At 40.2% G+C, this 18,519-nt stretch overlaps 1 protein-coding gene across 1 annotated transcript in view; it reads right to left on the minus strand.

Annotated features, from left to right (window-relative positions):
* LOC111652645 (cilia- and flagella-associated protein 337) overlaps positions 1-18,519 on the minus strand; it is a 28,302-nt gene that overhangs the window by 4,332 nt on the left and 5,451 nt on the right. The window contains exons 7-15 of the mRNA XM_023402978.2: positions 15,721-15,888; positions 15,069-15,217; positions 14,186-14,419; positions 12,931-13,095; positions 10,511-10,626; positions 8,459-8,589; positions 2,815-2,916; positions 2,522-2,635; positions 1,050-1,240 (exon numbers count right to left, since the gene is read on the minus strand). Coding sequence (XP_023258746.1) covers positions 1,050-1,240; positions 2,522-2,635; positions 2,815-2,916; positions 8,459-8,589; positions 10,511-10,626; positions 12,931-13,095; positions 14,186-14,419; positions 15,069-15,217; positions 15,721-15,888 — 1,370 coding nt within the window. The remainder of the gene's footprint in view (positions 1-1,049; positions 1,241-2,521; positions 2,636-2,814; positions 2,917-8,458; positions 8,590-10,510; positions 10,627-12,930; positions 13,096-14,185; positions 14,420-15,068; positions 15,218-15,720; positions 15,889-18,519) is intronic.

Raw genomic sequence — 18,519 nt, forward strand, 5'->3', positions numbered from 1 at the left:
ACAAGCACTTTATTTTACATGTTGTGTAATATAAATACACATATATAAAAAACTACTGCGTCATGTTAGGATGAGACCTGGTGCTCAACTGCAAAATCCTGTGTCTGAGAGGACAACACTGTATAGGCTATACTGCGCAATCATGTTAGTCATCCAGCTGATTCCAAAGCATGCGCCAACTTGCCAAAGGACAGGATTTCTACCAGAGAACTGAGCTCGCCCAACTTCTTCAACTCTGCTACATACATACATACATTTCCATAAATTAAACTGGGAGCCAAATGAGATGCACCCATCTGAATTCATCCCCTCTTATGAACTGTGACGGAGAGTTGAGCTCTGAATATTGTGGCAATAATACCCGAGAGGGTGTTCTTTTACTGCGATTATGAGCATGACAGTGATGCAGCAATGCCTGATACCGACGGCGCGATCCAAGTCTCCATAAGCAGAGTCAAAAAGTCAAAAGGTCTCTCTGAGGTATCGGAAACTCTTCAGTCAACAAAATGTGTGATGTATGCATGTAGTGTTTATGTGCTGGAGTGAATCTGTGATCAGCAAACTTGGCAAAAATGATTGACGTTCATCCTCTTCTAGTGGAATCGTGGTAAATCACTGTTTTTCCTCATTCAGTCTAACTGCCCCTAAAATTTAAAATGAAAAACCAAAGAGGATGGGGATGTTGCCTTCTTCTGCTAATATATCAGTGGAGATTTTTTAGAAGATTGACTGGCGTGGTTGTGCTCTAGCAAGCTGCTGAGGCGTCAAAATGACAGACAGTGCTGTCATTTTCAGAGTGAACAACATGCCTGATCTAATGGAAATATCGAGGTTCACTCTTTCTTCACTGTGTATCAGTTTGTCTCTTGATCTCCGTCTCTCCCTTCGGCTCTGTGTTCACCAGTCTCCATCACTCCCTCTGTCTCTGTCACTCTGCCTCTTGTTCTTTTTACAGTATACACACATGTCATGGTGTCATGCTACTCCTCAGTGTGGACTGGAGCGGTCCACTGCAGCTGATGTACAATGTGTGCACGACAAAAACCTACCTGTAAGTCCCATGTCTTGATTGTTCCCTCTCTATCAGCAGTGACTAAATATTTTCCACACGGGCTGACTGTCATGACAATAGATCCCAGATCTCTGTTGTGAGCTGTAAACTGTCCCACGAGACAGCTATGGATGGTGTTCCAGAGTCTAACCACACCCGAACCACCACAGGACACCAAGTCTGCACCACCTGTTCAGAAATATATGAGTTTGGAGCTGGGAGTGATACACAAGATCAATGAAAGAAGAATGTTTCAGACTCCCCGTAGACCAGAGGGATAATGTGCACATTCACTTAAATAGACAGAAAAATTACAGATATAAACAAACTTTCTTACAAAAAAGCCTTTTTGTTAATAGGAGAGCAGAAACAGGGTCAAAAAGTGGCTGAGGCTGTTATGGTTTCCTTCTAAATGAGCTGCATCCTGCATCTCAGAAACTCATAACAGCTCTATTGACAGCAGCTCAGTACTGTTAGACAAGGGCTCAGTCTCAACACAAACACACACATCGTTGCCACAGTCAGCCTGAGCAGAAGGCATAAAGGCCAGGGTCCAGAGGCTGTTTTCTTTCTGCTAGCAGAAGCAGCAGCTACTGCAGGAATAAAACTGAGAATAAATCAAGCTGGAATAAAAACCCAAACAACCACAGGTATTATTTAGATAAAGTACAAATAGTAAACTTCAGAACTTGAGTTGCTGCATGTGAAATGTAGTTAGAAACTGGAAAACTTGAAGCAAACTCAACACATCAAACAATCACTGATGTGGAGATATTATACAGTATCTTAGGAAAAGATGACTGCAGCCCTACTGTCTTTGTAATGTGTAAACACAATACACAAATAGTAATGTGCCACTGTGCAATTGTGTATTTCAACAACAAAAGCAAGGCAGAATATGCAGTGTATCTGGCATTAAAAAGGCTTTTGATTGTTGAACTCTTTCGACTGTCTGAAATAACTTCTCTGTATTTGCATCAGCTATAACTCTTCAAATCGCAGGCTTCCACAAAGCAGCTCAAACTACTATATATGAAACAAAAAGCCAAAATCTCCATAGGTTTTATTGAAATAATAAAACTGGCAACATCTTATGGGTATGACGACATGTTAAATGGGGCAAAACTGTCACTGCTATGTATTATCATGGGATTGTGGTTCAAGAGCACGCCGCTTTCAGAGACAGTAGCGTGTCTATGTATTTTAAGCTTTTCATGTCATTTTACGTTGTTTCAGTTAGGGGAGGGGGAGGATTAGGGGTTATTCAGTAAAGAAACGATGTGGAATGAAATGAAATGAAACCGTTGAGACCAGGCCGGTCACTGAAGTCAAAATGCAGAATTTATTTGGGTAGAAATTTGGGTTATTTTGTGACATCTCCCATATGTTCCTCAACCTACTTTAACAAACAACACATAGTCTAAGTCTGATAGTTACTACGCAGTTGATATTTAGTTTTTTATATTTTACCTGGAGCTGCAGCGGCAGATGTGCGTCCTGGTATGAAGAACAGTCTGGTGATGGCAATGAAGCTCTCTGAGTCATCTTTGCCTTTCGAACTAAGATGAGAATCAGGGGAATTACCTAGAAAAGAAGAGTTGAGCAAAGTATTGACGGAGAAAGAAAAAAATAAGGAAAGTCAGTTACATAATTTAGTCTTTTTAAAGAGTTGCACTTTTCACCCTCGTTTGAAAATACAGAACAGATTAAACTACACAACTGCAGAATAAAGTGCTTGTTGAAGTTATTTGTGAACGTGAGACCTTGCTGTTTCTTGTCGTTTTCGTGTTCAGCATGCGGCTGCAGTTTCCTCAAAGCTTTTTCTGTGCTGTTGTTCCACACTATAATCTCTCCATCGTAGCTTCCTGGGCACATCAGAAACAAAAAGCAGGAACTTCTCAGAAGCCTTCTTAACATTGCATGTTGCTTTATGGCGGTTTTGTATCGGAAAAAGACACTTCCAAAGCTTTATGAGCTCTCATATTCACTGAGTACCTTCACAGAGAAAGAAAACATCACATTTTCAAAAGAAATACAGTCTACACAAAAACTTTTTGTCAACGCACACACTTTTACTTTCCTCACGTTGCTGAATCATGCAAGCCAGCCACTAAAAACACTTTAAATAAGATAAAAGTCAACATCTGTCCCCAGCTACCATCTGTTCCACTAGTCAACCCTTAACAGTCACCTCAAGAGAAAGTGCTTTTCAAATAATTCTCATATATCAGAAATTGTGTGTGTGTGTGTGTGTATCTGTGTCTGTGTGCGTTTATTATATAAGGTGGGCATCTCATCAGGTGGTTCGACAGTTGAACAGCAGGAGTTAATGAGATGTGTGAGGGGTGTGTTATGGCGGGTGTGTATGTGTGAGAGCAATAGGAGGTATAAAGTTTATGAGAGTCTGGGTCGTCTGCATTATTCATGCAGCCCAGGGCCAGCTTCTGTATTTCAAGCAACTTTTATCATGCCCTGTGTCTGTGTGTGTGAGAGAGAGAGAGAGAGAGAGAGACAGAGAGAGACAGAGAGGGATAGAGGGGATGAGAGAGTGTAGATATCTGCATCACCTACACAATTTTGAGCTTTAAGATGTAGATGGATTAACATTAAACCGTGTCCACAGCAAACAGCCCTACATGTTCAGTAATGGAAGAAGCAGACTACAAGGAGGTACTGTACCTACCGCTGAACACTAACAGACTCTCATAGCTCCTTTTCATTAAAGGAGCACTCCACCAATTTAACATCGCACTCCTATAACATTGTTAGACTCAAAAAAGTATCAAAATTGTCAGTATCTATTTCTTGCTCTATGTATTCTTCTTTCTTGTCAAAACCTAGAGCCTACATTCCTCACAATGCAACTCGAACACCAACAGTTGGAGATTCAGTTGTGTCATGCTCGTGGACTACTACTCAAGACCTGTAAACAGACTTTGTGTGTAAAATCAGTGGAATTTCCCTTGTGGTCCCAAACTTGTCAACAAAGAAATCTGAAATGTACAGTATATATAGATCAGAGCATCCCCTGCTTGAAAACGATGTCCCTGCTGTCATTTGGTATTCTGATTTCCATTTCTAAAACATTTTGGCTGTCCATCAAAGTTCAGATGAGTTGGTCGTTGGTCTCTTGGAGGGTGTTCAGCCATGGAGGATTAAGGGATCCGAGGAAAGAAGGAAGCGTGAGAAAGAGGAGGTTGTGACTGAAGAGGTACACAGGAACCCTGCGTACATGTACTCTACTGTGTATGTGTGTGTGTGTGTGTGTGTGTGTGTGTGTGTGTGTGTGTTTGACTGTGTCTGTGTGTGAGAAGCCAAGCGGAACCTAGCAAAGACTCTGAATATGGATGAGGAGGCTTCAGTCCCACATCAGCCAAATGTTCTTGCTGCAACTTGATTCGACTTGAGACACAAACACATGCATGTAAAAAAACACAGACACACACATACACTCACACACACACACACACACACACACACACACACACACACACACACACACACACACACACACACACACAGAGACACAAAACACACACACACATAGTCCTGAGCATCTGTGTGTGTCCAACAGAACTTTAAATTAACTTTTGTCACTGGTGGCCACAATGCCACCACTGCTTTCACTTGGCGGCACTAACACATAATTTGGCAGCACGCATGCTTTGATGTGAAAACAGCATTACTCGCTGCAACCCTGAAGAAATATGCTGCCAACTGAAACTAATGCGTCATCGCTTTTAGACGCCGCCTTTGTGCTCGGCGGATTTGGAGAAGAAAGAATTTTGCAAAAATAGTTAATGTAGAAAATAACATAGTATATAGTTCACATCAACCTTTTGCTTTAGTGTGTGCGAAGATAAGTGTGGAAATGTAGGAAATCGGGACGTGAATGTGATTCATCCTTTTTTTTTTTTCCACATTCGCCCAAAGGGAAATGAGAAAGAGAAAGCAATGCACAGGATATGAAAGCGTAGGAGGAATTTATGAATGAATTGCATGCTTTTATGAATTTTTTTTTTTGACAAGGCATTAGCTGACCTGGATATACCTGTACCCCACAGTATATCCACACAGTGCTCATGAAGTAGACGCTCATTTCATCTACTGTCTTTCTAGAGGAAACCATCAACTCTTTCCAAAGATATAATCAGGTAGAGCAATTTCTTTTATGATATAAAATACTATTTACTCATTCATCAGACTATGAGAAGCATCACTATTGGCTGAGTGACAGCAGGTAATGAACAAAAAAGAAATCTTAGATAAATGGGGATTTCTTGCTGCCAGGCTGCAAAATATTCAATCATAGTTTTTGATTTGTCAATTTCTTGGATCAGCTATTAACTAAAGGAATCACTGATTTGGTTTAAGACAGAAAATGCAACCAGAATGTCACATTTCATTGGCCTATGCGAATAAACACACACTGTAATTTTATTCTCTCTTTCTAGCATATGCAAACCCCCACCCTGCAGCATTATAACACACACACACACACACACACACACACACACACCCTTAAAAGACAGCAAATGCTCTGTCTCATTTCCCCTCACTCCCATTGAGAGAGCTCTAATAAACATAATTTAAATTGGGCATTTGGATTAAATTGGAGGTGGAGGGTGCAGCGTTGGGATGTGTGTGTGTGTGTGTGTGTGTGTGTGTATACGTGGGTGGGGAAAGAATTGCAGCGGGCTAACTAGAGAGGTAAAAAATAAACAGCAGTGAGGAGGGAGTGTCAGTTAGAGACTGGGAAAAAGAGAGGAAGCAGGCGGAGAGAGAAGCTGAACACGCCGACAAAGAAATTAAAGAGCAAACTTTGAAGTTTCCAACTTCACAAAGTAGCTCCAGAATTGTGTTTTTGTTCCAGCTCCAACTGTTCATTTCCTTCCAAACCATTTCTCCTCCCAGCTTTGAGAACACCCGCACTTATCTATCTTTCTACCTCCATCCCTCACTTTATCTCTCTCTATACTTATCTCTGGAGCTGATACGTCTCGAAAGGCCAGGGAAGGTCTGCCGTTTATGTCAGCGCTCTGCCAGCACAGACTGCTAAACTGAAACTGAACTTTCGATACGTGACCTGAAGTGATACAACTTTACAAACTGAAGAGCATAGTGGGGCAAATTGGGTGCAGGGTGTTTGTAGTTTGATGGTTATAGAATTGGACGAGTGACTGGAGGATTGCCAGTTCAATCCCTCAGGCAGAAAAATCCAAGAAAAGTGATGGATGTTGAGGGGTATTGCTGGTATTTCAAACTATGCTGTCTTCACATATTAAAGACCTTAACAGGCTGAGTCCCTTTACCTATCTTTTGTTAAGATGTTGATGTTCCTTGGTGGTTGTTGGTCTTGAGTTGCTCAAGTTTGTTAAATGGGATCAAAAGTGCTACAGGGTTGAATTCCGACGCCTCAAAAATCATAAAAACTAAAAAAAGATAACAACAAGAAAAACTTTAAAAACATGCACACAAACTTTGGAGACAAGTTTCAAAGTCTGCATGAACTCACAGACGTGGAATAAAAAATAGAGTGATTGAACGAAGACAGAAAACTCCTCATCTGCTCTTCCATTAGCCAGAGGCTCCCAGTGTCTCTGCATTTTAATAAGTGCTGCTGTGATTTTACTATATACTGATTTCACATGTGTGAGTCATTGCCATTTGAGTCTTTCACCGCTCAGTTGCCTGATCACATGGATTTTTTGATGCTAACCTTGGATAATTTTCTGTAGTGTATAATTGTATAGGCTTTTTTTTGTCAAATGTTTTGTGTAGCAACAAAACTACAAAATGAATACCCCCTCAGTGACGTGATGACTACAAGGACAACTAGAATGGCATTCAATAGAGGGCAAACCTCACTCAAGGCCTAACAATCCTACACGTCTGTCTAGCTTTTATAATTGAAAAATAAAATGAAGAAGGAACTGCAGTCTGAGACATCTGCTTTATACAATTTATACAGCTCTACAGCCATATGAATTGCGTCATAGCTGTGTCGCAACCGCTTTTGTTACTGTGTCTGATTTTTGACATCGAGAGTCAAACATTATTTCCTGAGAAATTTATGAAATGGTGAAAAATGCAATGTTGAAGGAATGTGAAGAAATATTCCTGGATCTGCCCCTTTAACCCAATCAACATCAAAATTTTATGGGCTCTTCCCAGGACCACGCCCCATCCCTCCTCCTGTTAGTGTAGTCCTGCGGATAAATGAACTAAACAAACCAATCCACAAATAAAAACCCCCTTAGCAGAATTAAAAATCTCCACTCCCTCTGTTCAACCTATTACTAGTGCAGACAAACAAACAAAAAACAATGGCAAGACAAAAACAGAGGATGAAAATTTCCTGCAAGCTCTTTTTGGGTGGTGCTAGTAGTTATGCTTAGATTACCACACACACACACACACACACACACACACACACACACACACACACACACACAAGAAGAGATTAGAAATTAAAATGTGAAAATACAAGTAAAGAATAGGATGAGAAGCGTTTGTAGCTTTTTATGTTGCAACGATCTTGATCCCTCATTTATAGCACTATGTTTTTTTTATCTAATATCTTTCTTGACCTTTCCAGTTCATCTGCCTTTAATAGAGCTCTAATTAAAAATTCAATTAGGAACTTGCCAATTAATAGGCTCTCACATGTAAGTATTTCTGTCTGTGGTGGAGGCAAATATCAGCTCACAACATGGAAAATGGAAGCTGTTGTTCCCCTGAGATAGAAAAATACAGATTTATGAAGAAAAAAAAAAGTTAATTACTGTATATTTCAGTAATGTGGTTTTTATACTAACAAAGGGCAAAATGGAATAACTCTGAGTTAAAAGGGTCTGGCAGATCTTACACCGTTTTAATTGCTACTTTTACTGTATTTGTAATATTGTTTGACATTTAACCAAAAATGCTAAAATGCACGGTGTTCACAAACGTTTGAGTTGTAGTACACATTCATTTGATTGTGAAATATATTAAGTCGCTTTCTGCCTACGCATGTGCACAGACACACAAAAACACAGAGATATTTCCAGCAGAGAGAGACATGTGGAGCTCGAGTCCTTTGATAACAACACCACTTACTTTAATCAGCAGATAACTGCATCCACTTATTTTTCATTCCACTGACTTTTTTTTTCTATGATTCATTTTTATTTCCCATCCTTTGTTTTTTCCTCTTATCGTCTCTCTCTTTCCTCTGCATGAGCCCTCGTTCTTAATTTAAGTCATGAAAGTGTAATTTAGAAAGGAAGGAGAAACACACCAAAATAATAAGAGTGCACATGTAGAAGCACTTTACTGTGCGAAGGCAAGTTGACTTAGTACACGCAGCATATAAGAAGTGCTTACCATGTGTGTACACAAGCACACACGCACACACACACACACCTGTGACCAGAGTCTGTGGAGGCTGGAAGGCAGCACAAAGCAAATCACCACGATGTTGAACGCCTCCCTTCCACTCCGAGGGCTCAACAAAAGACTGCGAGAAGGAATGCAGACGGAAAACTGTTACCATCCTACAGAGAGGGCGACACACACAGAGAGACAGAGGTAATCAGAGGAGAGAAAAGTGTGTAAAAATGCACCACAGACACAAACCTTGTAGAACTTCTTTAGATGTTGATGTACAGCCTGGTTCATCCACACACTCTCACTCAGGAGGTGTTAATACTATACTTTTTAATTATTACCACTATACTGTATTGCAATAATACCAGTAGTAGTAATAGTAATGGTGGTAGTAGCAGTAACAGGAAATGTTGTAGTAGTAATACTTGTAGAGGTTGCGATAGCAGTAACAGTAAGAGCAATGGCAGTAGCATCAGCAGTAATTATAGTACTAGTAGTAACGGTGGCAATAGCAGTTGTAGTAACACCAGTAGCAATAGCAATCACAGTAGTAGTAATAATAGTAATAGTAGTAGTACTAAAAGTAGAGCTAGCTGTAGTATCACTAATTGTCATAGTAGCAGTAGTAATAGTTATAGTAGAGTAGCAGAAGTAATTTCAGTAATAGTAATAGTGGTAATACTGCAGTAATAATCGCAGGAGTAGTAGTAATAGTTGAAGAAGTACTAGCAGTAATAGTATTAATAGTTGCAGTTGCAATCATAGTAGTAATAGCAGTAGTAGTGACAGCAGTAGCAGCATTAGTAATAGGAGTAATAGTACTAATAGCAGTGGTGGTAGTAGCAGTAGCTGTAATAGTAGAAATAGTAATAGTAGTAGTAGCAGTTGCAGTAGAAGTAATACTAGTATCAGTAATAGTAGCAAGTAGAAGGAGCAGTAGAACAATGTGTCTCCAATGAGGGACATTTCATTTAATGGCATTTGATTTTCAATCCCAAGAGAGAAAAACGAAGGAACCAGTAGAGTAGAGACTGTATTTGACATTTAATACATTTTATTTTGTAATGCTTCGTTAGGATTAATGTATTCCAGTGTAAATTATAGTATCCCCTGCAACAGATTCAAACTTTATGTTACCTGCTCAAGGCAGTAATGAATTTGGAAACTGTTCGTGTACACTACAGTGCTACAGCAGACATGATGCATATGAAACACTTTAATATGCATAATTTCCATGGAGTTTAGCACACCGGCAATGAGTTCAACCTTTTTAATCTTTTGCTCTGTGTCATGACAGTACTTGTATTGCTTTTTATTGTTGTGCAGCCACTGGACATGAAATGAAAAAATTAGACACATTGCTCAGTTTTAAACCATAGTGGATGTCGATGGGATGTGGATATTTCAACCTGCATGAAATGGCATGAGCAGCATAGGTGCCAATGCAATACGGCACAATATAGATTAAACTGTGGTGTAGGTGGATGTGAGGAAACACTAATTTATTTTACTGCTGCTGATATGTCATCCATGTTCTCCTTACCACTGTGACACCCCAGAGAGCCAGAAAGTGTGTGCGTGCATGTGTATGTGCGTGTGTGTGTGTGTGTGTGTGTGTGTGTGTGTGTGTGTGACAGAGAGAGAGACAGAGGGAATTGTATTACTTGTTGATAGCACACTGCTGAGTTCAGCTCACAGGGTGTGAAATGTTGATGAAGATGAAGGACACACGCACGCGCGCACACACATACACACACACACAGAGTATACATTTGAGGTAGTGATACTAAAGTGACTGGTAGCACCCTGGAGCGTTCTGACTCGTTAGAGTCCAGATGCCTGGTTGGCTTTGAGTCCTTGGCAGGCAGAGGGAGCAGACACATAACCACACACACACACACACACACACACACACACACACACACACACACACACACAGTATTTCTCACATACTCTTTCTGACTTTTTGACAGGTGCAGTCTCTTTCATATACAGTGTGCAAAAATATTTATTTAGTTTTCAATATTTGAAGAAGTGAAACAGAAGATGAATACTGTTAAAGAAAAGATAATCATTCATGTTAAGTACCTTTCCCAGCCCATCACCAGTATGCTCCTCTTCAACAGCAGGACCTGTGAGATGTCCACAGCCCGGCCCAGACCTGCATTCATTCTGTGGAGGCAGCGGCCATTGAAGTCCCACACCTGCAAAAGACATCACAAGCTACACTCAAAGTGCTATCACAACACCAAATGTGCTTAATTTCAAAGCACATCCAAATGGCAACAGAAAATAGCCACTTTCTCAGGAAATTCAGAAGGTTTTGTCACTACAGATACGTGTTCGGTCAATGTTTTTTACTTCCCTTTACTTCACTACAATTGCAATTTCTTGTTAGAAAAATGAAGATGTAACAGAGAAAGTATAATATTTGCTGCTGTGTTCATTAATGAAAGAAGTGTAACTGCTTTTCTTTTTTTTAAGTAAGTGATGAAAAGGTTCTGGATTGAGTACTGAGGAGGGGCGTTGGTCCTATTCCACTGTACGTCCATCAATCATGACAGCTCAGGTAAGATCTGACATTGTCTGTCCAGTTTTGCATGAAGACGCAGCTTGGATCTGTGTCCTGACATTTAAGAAAGAAACGCTGATTGGCCCAGTGGGAACACTGCAATTAAAAGATCAAATTTTAATTGCTTTTTATTTTTTAAATTCTGAATGGCACTAACTGCTACACCATGGGTTCAAGGTTGATGAAGATTGGAGAGATGATACCTGCAGTCACTAGTTGGCTCAAGGGGTGCCTGCTTCTTCTGTCAGGAATGACTTGTGTGCTCGTTTCAAATAGCACTGTGAGTGTACATCTGACACTGCTTGCACATGAGAGGAATGTTCACAGTTGCATTTTCACAAGGGTTCATGGGGTCAGAGAGCTGATGTGGCTGATTATGTGGATTATAATGTGCATAATTATTTTATCTAGTCACAAAGAATCGCATTGTTTTATACTCCAACTGACATTTGAAACTCAAAGAAAAATAAAAAGTCATGCAAGACAGGATTCTGCCCAGAGAAGTCGCACAAGCCTGTCTGTGCAGGAACACATGAAAAGCTCTCCGTTATAAATTCATGAGGTTGTTATAAACTTCAGCTCAACGTGTGATTGAAAAAAGAGCAGAGGTAGAATACGCTTCTTGGCCTTTTCTTGATCTTCTGATGTTGAACAGCCAAACTAGTGCTCACATTACACAGAGTCGGAGTGGCATTAAACCTCAAATTAAAATGAACAGGCCAGATCTTCTGGTTTTTATTCAGAAATAGCAAAATGTCAGCATGCTCTGGTGTTAGTCTGTTGTGTAGTCTGTTAACTGTGAGACCCACAGTGGAGAATAACCACTCAGATCAAAATTCTTATTATCGTTAACAGTTAAGTGGCTAATTATGAACAACACTAATTAGAGAATATACAGACAGAGAAGGTTATAACTTTTTTTTTTTAAATACACAAAAAGGTAAACAAACACTCATCATTTAAAGTGTCAGTTCCTTTCCAACACGTAAGAACAGCAACCAATTTGAAAATGAGATAGAGCAGGTTTCGTGTATCGTTACAGTAACTCATGGTGTCCCTCTACAGCCTCTGCTTCTTTCGGCCACTAAAAAGTTTCAAGGTGGATTTACAGTTAGGTGTTAAGGGGTTACAGCATAGCTACCAACCTCCTTAAAAATGTGAATGTATGTCAGGTCTACGCCATCAAAGACCACAAGAACTGCGATTGGTTGGCACATGCTGTTTGTGTTTTGTTCAAGTTTCTGATGCCGGTGGGGAATGTTTAATGTGGAGACAACATGAAGCACTTGCTGCTCTCCATCACAGTGTATGAAATAACACAATTGTGGTGATTGCACAAGAGTATTCTACAGTTCAGTAATGAGACAAAGTGAATCTTCAGCAGTTACTGGGAGGAATGTAATTAAAGGATTATATGGCCTGATCATGTACGACACATCCAACTTAGGTTCCTCTTGGTGCTATCAACAAGTGAAATGTGAAGCTAAACTATTAATGAAAAACCTACAAGCTTTGACAGCCATTAACTTCTTGTATCAAGTATAAATCCTGCTTTTTTGTGATCAGAAGGTGTGAGCATAAAACAATGTATAGGTGTCAGTGAGGTTAAATGGCAGAGCTATAGCTCCTTTTGGTTCTGGCTGCACCTATGTTTAATTTTGTCAATTTCATCTCTCATCTCATCAAATTACAACAAGTCAACATGGAAATGTTCGTATTTCAGAGGTAGTTACCAATTCTTAGAAGTTATTTGAAATGTTTTCTAAAAGTTTGCCACTTAGCCTTCTTTGTCTTATCTTTTCATTCCCTGCCTTGTTTGCATTTCAGTCAGTGTATTTCAGACTTTCATCTCTATGAGGACTGACCTGCAGCGATACGGTTCACAGCTGAATCAGCAAGTGTATGTGTGTGTGTGTGTGTGTGTCTGTCCGCTTACTTTGACCTCTCCGTCAGTGCCCGCAGTAAACAGCCGGGTCTGTGTACCATCCAGGACCATGGTGGAGATCTCAGCGTTGCCATGGCAACGATGGAACTGCTTGACCTTTTGGCCCGTGTCAGCCTGCCAGCAGATCACAGAGGAGGCAGAGTCACTGCTGACTACCTGCACACGCAAACGCACACAAACAAACACACACACACAGAGAAAGAGGATATCAATCATCAACAAGAGTTTGATCTGTTTTATGCTGTGAGACGGGCAGGTTCCACTGATGTTTTCTTTAATGACTCTCACAAAGCCAAACCACTCTCCTCGCTTCGTTTCACTTTATTTTTGTGCTAAGTCTCCAAGGACATAAATATGCTACTAATGCTCCTGTCAAGTGGGAATAAAGGCTTAAAAAAATCAAGTGTGGATGCACTTTATAACATGAGAGATGTTCATATTGGATGCATTAGCTATTTTTTATTTGTGTTTTGTTGCTCCACTGTGTGGGAAACTAATATTAGCTGTCTAAGTCTGTCGCAGAGTGGGGCAAAAGGGACAAAACATGCAACAAAACAAAATAATGATGCATATGTTCAAAGAAAAGGTAGAAAGCATTATCCCTTTGTGAAACAATGAGACAAATGGCAATGCAATGCCACAGTTATATCAAACTGTTGCAAACCAAAGTGTTATAAAAAATAAATTAAATTTAGGTCTAACAGTACCATGACAGCATTCCCAGATGTTTACTGAAGTCAGCATAATTTCTGACCTACGAATACAACCTATATTTGCATTAATATTTTTGCATTTAAAATGTTTGAAGAAACTATTTTAGAATTTACAAAACAATGTCACACCAAGGTCCATCTAGTAGCTGTTCTGTAGCTTTTGATCATATTACACGATCTTTATCAGCTAATGGACCTTGTCCTTAAAGTGCTTAGAGAAAATTAAAATTTGAACAAAATCTGTAGTAAAGAGCATTTGAAGTGATGATCGAGAATGAACTTTGAAACTTAACTACTGTAGAATTCATCAGTATCTTTGAAAGTTTTCTGCTCACTAAATTTATTGTTAGTAGCTCATACATCACATCCAGGTCACAATATTTATATCCTGCCTATCTATTTCTTGCAATATGCCTCTGGACAAAGGTATATTAAATATAAAAATCTAACAAAAATATTTTTAAAAAATTATAAAAAAGTGAGAGATGTAACTCAAAGTAATAATGTCTCAGAGAGCTACTTCCCCTGCATACCTGTCTGAACAGACTGTTATACAGCACACAGGTAACAGGGTGGTCATGGCTGCTGGTCCTCTTCTCCTCCTTCACGGTCTCTAGCAGAAGAAGCAAGCTGTTGAAGGAGAGCAGGAGGAGCTGATGCTCCTCGTGGAGGAACAGGAGGGTGTGTGTGTCCTCCTGTGTCTTTGGGAAGACACCAGCCAATCGGTGGACACACTGCTGACTGGAGACATCCCATAGACACAGGACCTGGAGAGACAATGAAGGGGAATGCGTATTTTGTAGGGGTAGAAGACATAAGAATCCCCACATGAACAGGAAAAAAAAACGTCAAACCTGCTACTATAAAAACCAATAAAAACCAATAAAAACCAATAAAAACCAATGATTATCACAAGACACTGTTATAATTACCGAACAATTACAATCATTCCTGAGAGTGCCACTTAGTCAGAATTCACAATAACCCTGCCAAATTGCTTTATGCCACAAACAGGATGACTCTTCCAGAGGAAACTGAGGCAAAGCTTTCAGAGTTTCTTGCAATGGCAGATGGTGTTTGAGCAGAAAGCAGCTGGAACATAAATCACTTCTAAAATATTAATTCTCCTCAGAAAAACCAAAGAGAAGGCAAACATGCACAGAGCTACAATGGGTAGAGGAAAAGCCGCACAAGCACCAACATCCTCTTTGCATTAGAAAGACAAAGGCTAATGTGGTCTTAATTTTTGCTCAGCTCTTACAATGTGTGAAACAGGCTACCAATCATCTGTACCGCAGCCTTCTTCCTCTGCAGTAATTATAGCAAGGTATCACAATTAATATTATATGAGAGGGCTCTTTATCATTACATTATCTCTTCTAGCAGAGTGCTGCGCACAGAGACACACACTCCTACCTTATCTTTGGAGTAGCTGAGCAGTTGTTGCTTGGTCTGTATGAAGCAAACTGCGACGACAGGGCTCGTGTGCCCACTGAGCGCACACACTGGCTCCGAGGTCACATAAGGGTTCCACAGCAAGACCTGATGATCCACACCTGCTGTGGCTACAATCAATCAGAATGTCCCAAATTAGCAGGGAAGCTAACAGCAGTTAATTACAGCAACCATACTGTTTGTAGTCCCCTGCAAGCAATTTAAAGGAGCATTTGACGGTACTTATTTTTTTTTTATGTATTGGTGAGTACATAGAAAAGTACTGTTACAGCATTTGTTTTGCCTGCAAGTTTTGTTTTTGTGAAGTTTTCGCTTATTCAAACCAAAGGCTTAAGGATAGGATAGAGAATGTAATACCATTTGTGATTTTGGTCTCACAAGAAAAAGATTAAAAAGAGAATGGTCCAAATCAAAGGCTGAGATATCCTGACTTTTCGTCATTAGTATGGATCATGCTCCAGCTCCCCTGTTGACATCTTAAGGGTTGTTTTTTTCTAAAACAGAAAGTTCTTTCATAGCCCACAGAAGGCATAAAACTGTTTTCACAGACTGAGGAGCACTTCTCGTAACAAGTTAACTAAACTTTATGTGAACTTTATGAATTTGCCCCCACCTATCAGATTGAGCCCACGGTGGTGGTCCATGTCCCACACTCCCCTCTTTGTAATGAAAGAAGTGACTCGTAGACGCCTGGTTTCCTTTTCCCTCCAGCCAATCACCATGCTGCTCAGTGGTCTGGTGCTACACGACACTAAGGCCTCCAGTGATCCCAGGTAACGCACTACAGGAAGCAGGAAGGAGACAAAAAGTTAATGTAAATTAGGGGTGCCAGATACTGGAATTAGCTTCACTACATCCAGAAAAGAGTGAGAACAGAACAAGCCCGCTCATGATTGTCATGTTGTTTTGAAACTGGATGTGAAGAATACATATTTGTCTATAGTTTCTGTTTTTCACTTTTCTGTTTTATAAATCTGTTGTTTAGAATTCATCAGCACCACACACTCATGAGACAGCTTGACAGCTAGTTTCAAATGTAGAACTGAACAAAGCAATACAAAGTTTATATTTTACGATAAACTGCAACTGACTTGTAACGTGAAAGTACGGATCACCCGGTTACGTTATGATTTTTGTTGCGTCTGTAGTCTGGGATACCTCAGGGAAACCTGTGCATTTTAGAGAAGTATCCACACACCCTGACCATGGGGGAATGTGTGATGAAGTGGAGAGAATAATAATGATGCTAATAATATCATTTTTAAGAAATTAAAAAATATGAGAAAGAGTAAAAGCATTCATAAAAATCAATGAAAAGCAACTCTAAAATAGTGAGTTCTTAAAAAAAAAAGATTTGCTTCCCTGATCTCCTCCGGCAAGTCATTCCACAGAAGAAGAGCCTGAATAGAGAATAACTTATCACCTTTACTTACCTTTACACCTTTACTTAGTTTTGCTCTAGGAACAGCAAGGACTGACCTACCAGAAGCTCTCAGGTTGCATCCAGGCTGTAGGGGGTCAGGAGGTCAGTTTCATATTTAGGAGCTAAGCCACTACCAACCTTAAAAAGTGATAAATAAAATTTTCAAAATTGACTCTAAAACAGACTGGGAGCCAATGAAGTAATTTTAAAACCCAAGTAATGTGTTCTCTCTTTTATATGATAGAGACCAATAGGCATCACTCATTAAAATGTTTATCTGTACAGATTTGATCCTAACCGTACAAACTCATTTTAAGAAAGGAAATGCCGCTGGCTTTCAAGCAGCTGCTGTGTGCAGAGCAATAATGAAACAGAAGTTACTAGTAGAGGGAATAGATTCATTTTGAATCCAACAAATCTAATGTAAAACCTCAATGCATCATATGTTGATGATGAAACACAGTTCATTTCATTTCTTCCAATTGATACTTCTCTTTGCTGATGCCAAAATTCTTGCACTACCAGACCTCTGAAGGACAACCACTTTCTGAGATGGCTGTGGTAAATGTGTATTGACTGCAGCCCTTTTGCATTGTAAACCAGCCAATCCACAGGCGCTCAGCACAGCATACAATTACGCCGGTTTGATTTGCTCACTGGTATTACAGAAAATGTAATGGATCTTGCATCGCCATCTATCTCAATTAACACTTTGACTGAGAACAGCTAAATTGGATGCCACATGTCTCTATTAGAAGCTGCTTAGCTTTCAAATACTGCACAAATAACTGTGGGTTGTGAGATGGCATGTGACAGCCGTAGGTCAAAGATCGGCTGCATAGCCAGGGCAAATAATTACGTCTGATTACATTTCATACACCAGATCTTTTCTCCGCCCCGTGAATTAAAAGATCAGTGGGTTTTCAGACAGCCTCACATGACTCATCATTGTTTAATGAGGCCTTGTCTATTTCACTGACACGCACCAAATCAGAAAATCCAACTATTTGTGATGCAGACCCAGATACATAACATCTGCTTTAGCCACTTTTATGGCTATGAGTTTAGAATCTACATCAAAGCAAACCTTTTTTTGTTCTGCAACAAATCGCTGCACATTTTTGGAGATTTGATGTTACCTACACACCAACGTTTATCCTTAATGTTCTATTTCCTTTCTTTGATCACCACATTAGGCAGATATGTTAATGCTTTCCTCGCTCACAAACACACACTTCCTACACCTCACCTTCCTTGTCCTTACAAGTCTGTGTCCATCCCAATTTCCTCCTAATTTCCTCTCAATTTTCCTCTCTACCCCCCCCCACCAACCCCATCCAATCCTTCCTCTCTCTCCTTCCTTCCCCCCCTTCTCTCTCTGGTGGCCCGTGAGCCTGAAGGTTTGGAGGTCTGGATAACCAGCCATGTCTAATGGTACAAAGCCCACTCATACTGCAGGGTGGGCAACTTCAAAAGAACAGCACCAGCACCCCAGAGGTATGCAAACACACACATATACACTCGCACACGTTCCCCTCCTTTCCTTTCTCACACTCTGAAAACACCACACACTCACACATATACAGACACAGAAATCCTTAACATGCACTATCTCTTACTGTTTTACACACACTCGCACACGCAGCCTGTAAAATTTCAATTAACCAGCGCTTTTAATGTTTTGGCATTGTCTCCTCTATTTCCCCCTTTTTTTGTTTTCCCTTTGTTTTCCCATTTGTTGTGCTTATTTTTATGCACTTTATTCTTGTTTTCCCCCTTTATCTGGATCTCCCCTTTCAGCCAAGCTAATCTCAGAGCGCTACCTCTGCTGAATCATTATCAAACAGCCCAGTGACTCTTCAGAGGGGCTCTATCCAAATGATGCAATCAAGATACAACTAAGCGACCTCTTTGTTACCCACGCTGAGCTGAAGTGAGGAGTCTCAGGGGGCCAGACCTCAAGCCTGTGACTTTCTGCCAATAGTCAAA

This window comes from Seriola lalandi, unplaced genomic scaffold, assembly GCF_002814215.2.
Source record: "Seriola lalandi dorsalis isolate HSWRI2012SDOR001 ecotype SW California unplaced genomic scaffold, Sedor1 jcf7180002054048, whole genome shotgun sequence".
Lineage (NCBI taxonomy): Eukaryota > Metazoa > Chordata > Actinopteri > Carangiformes > Carangidae > Seriola > Seriola lalandi.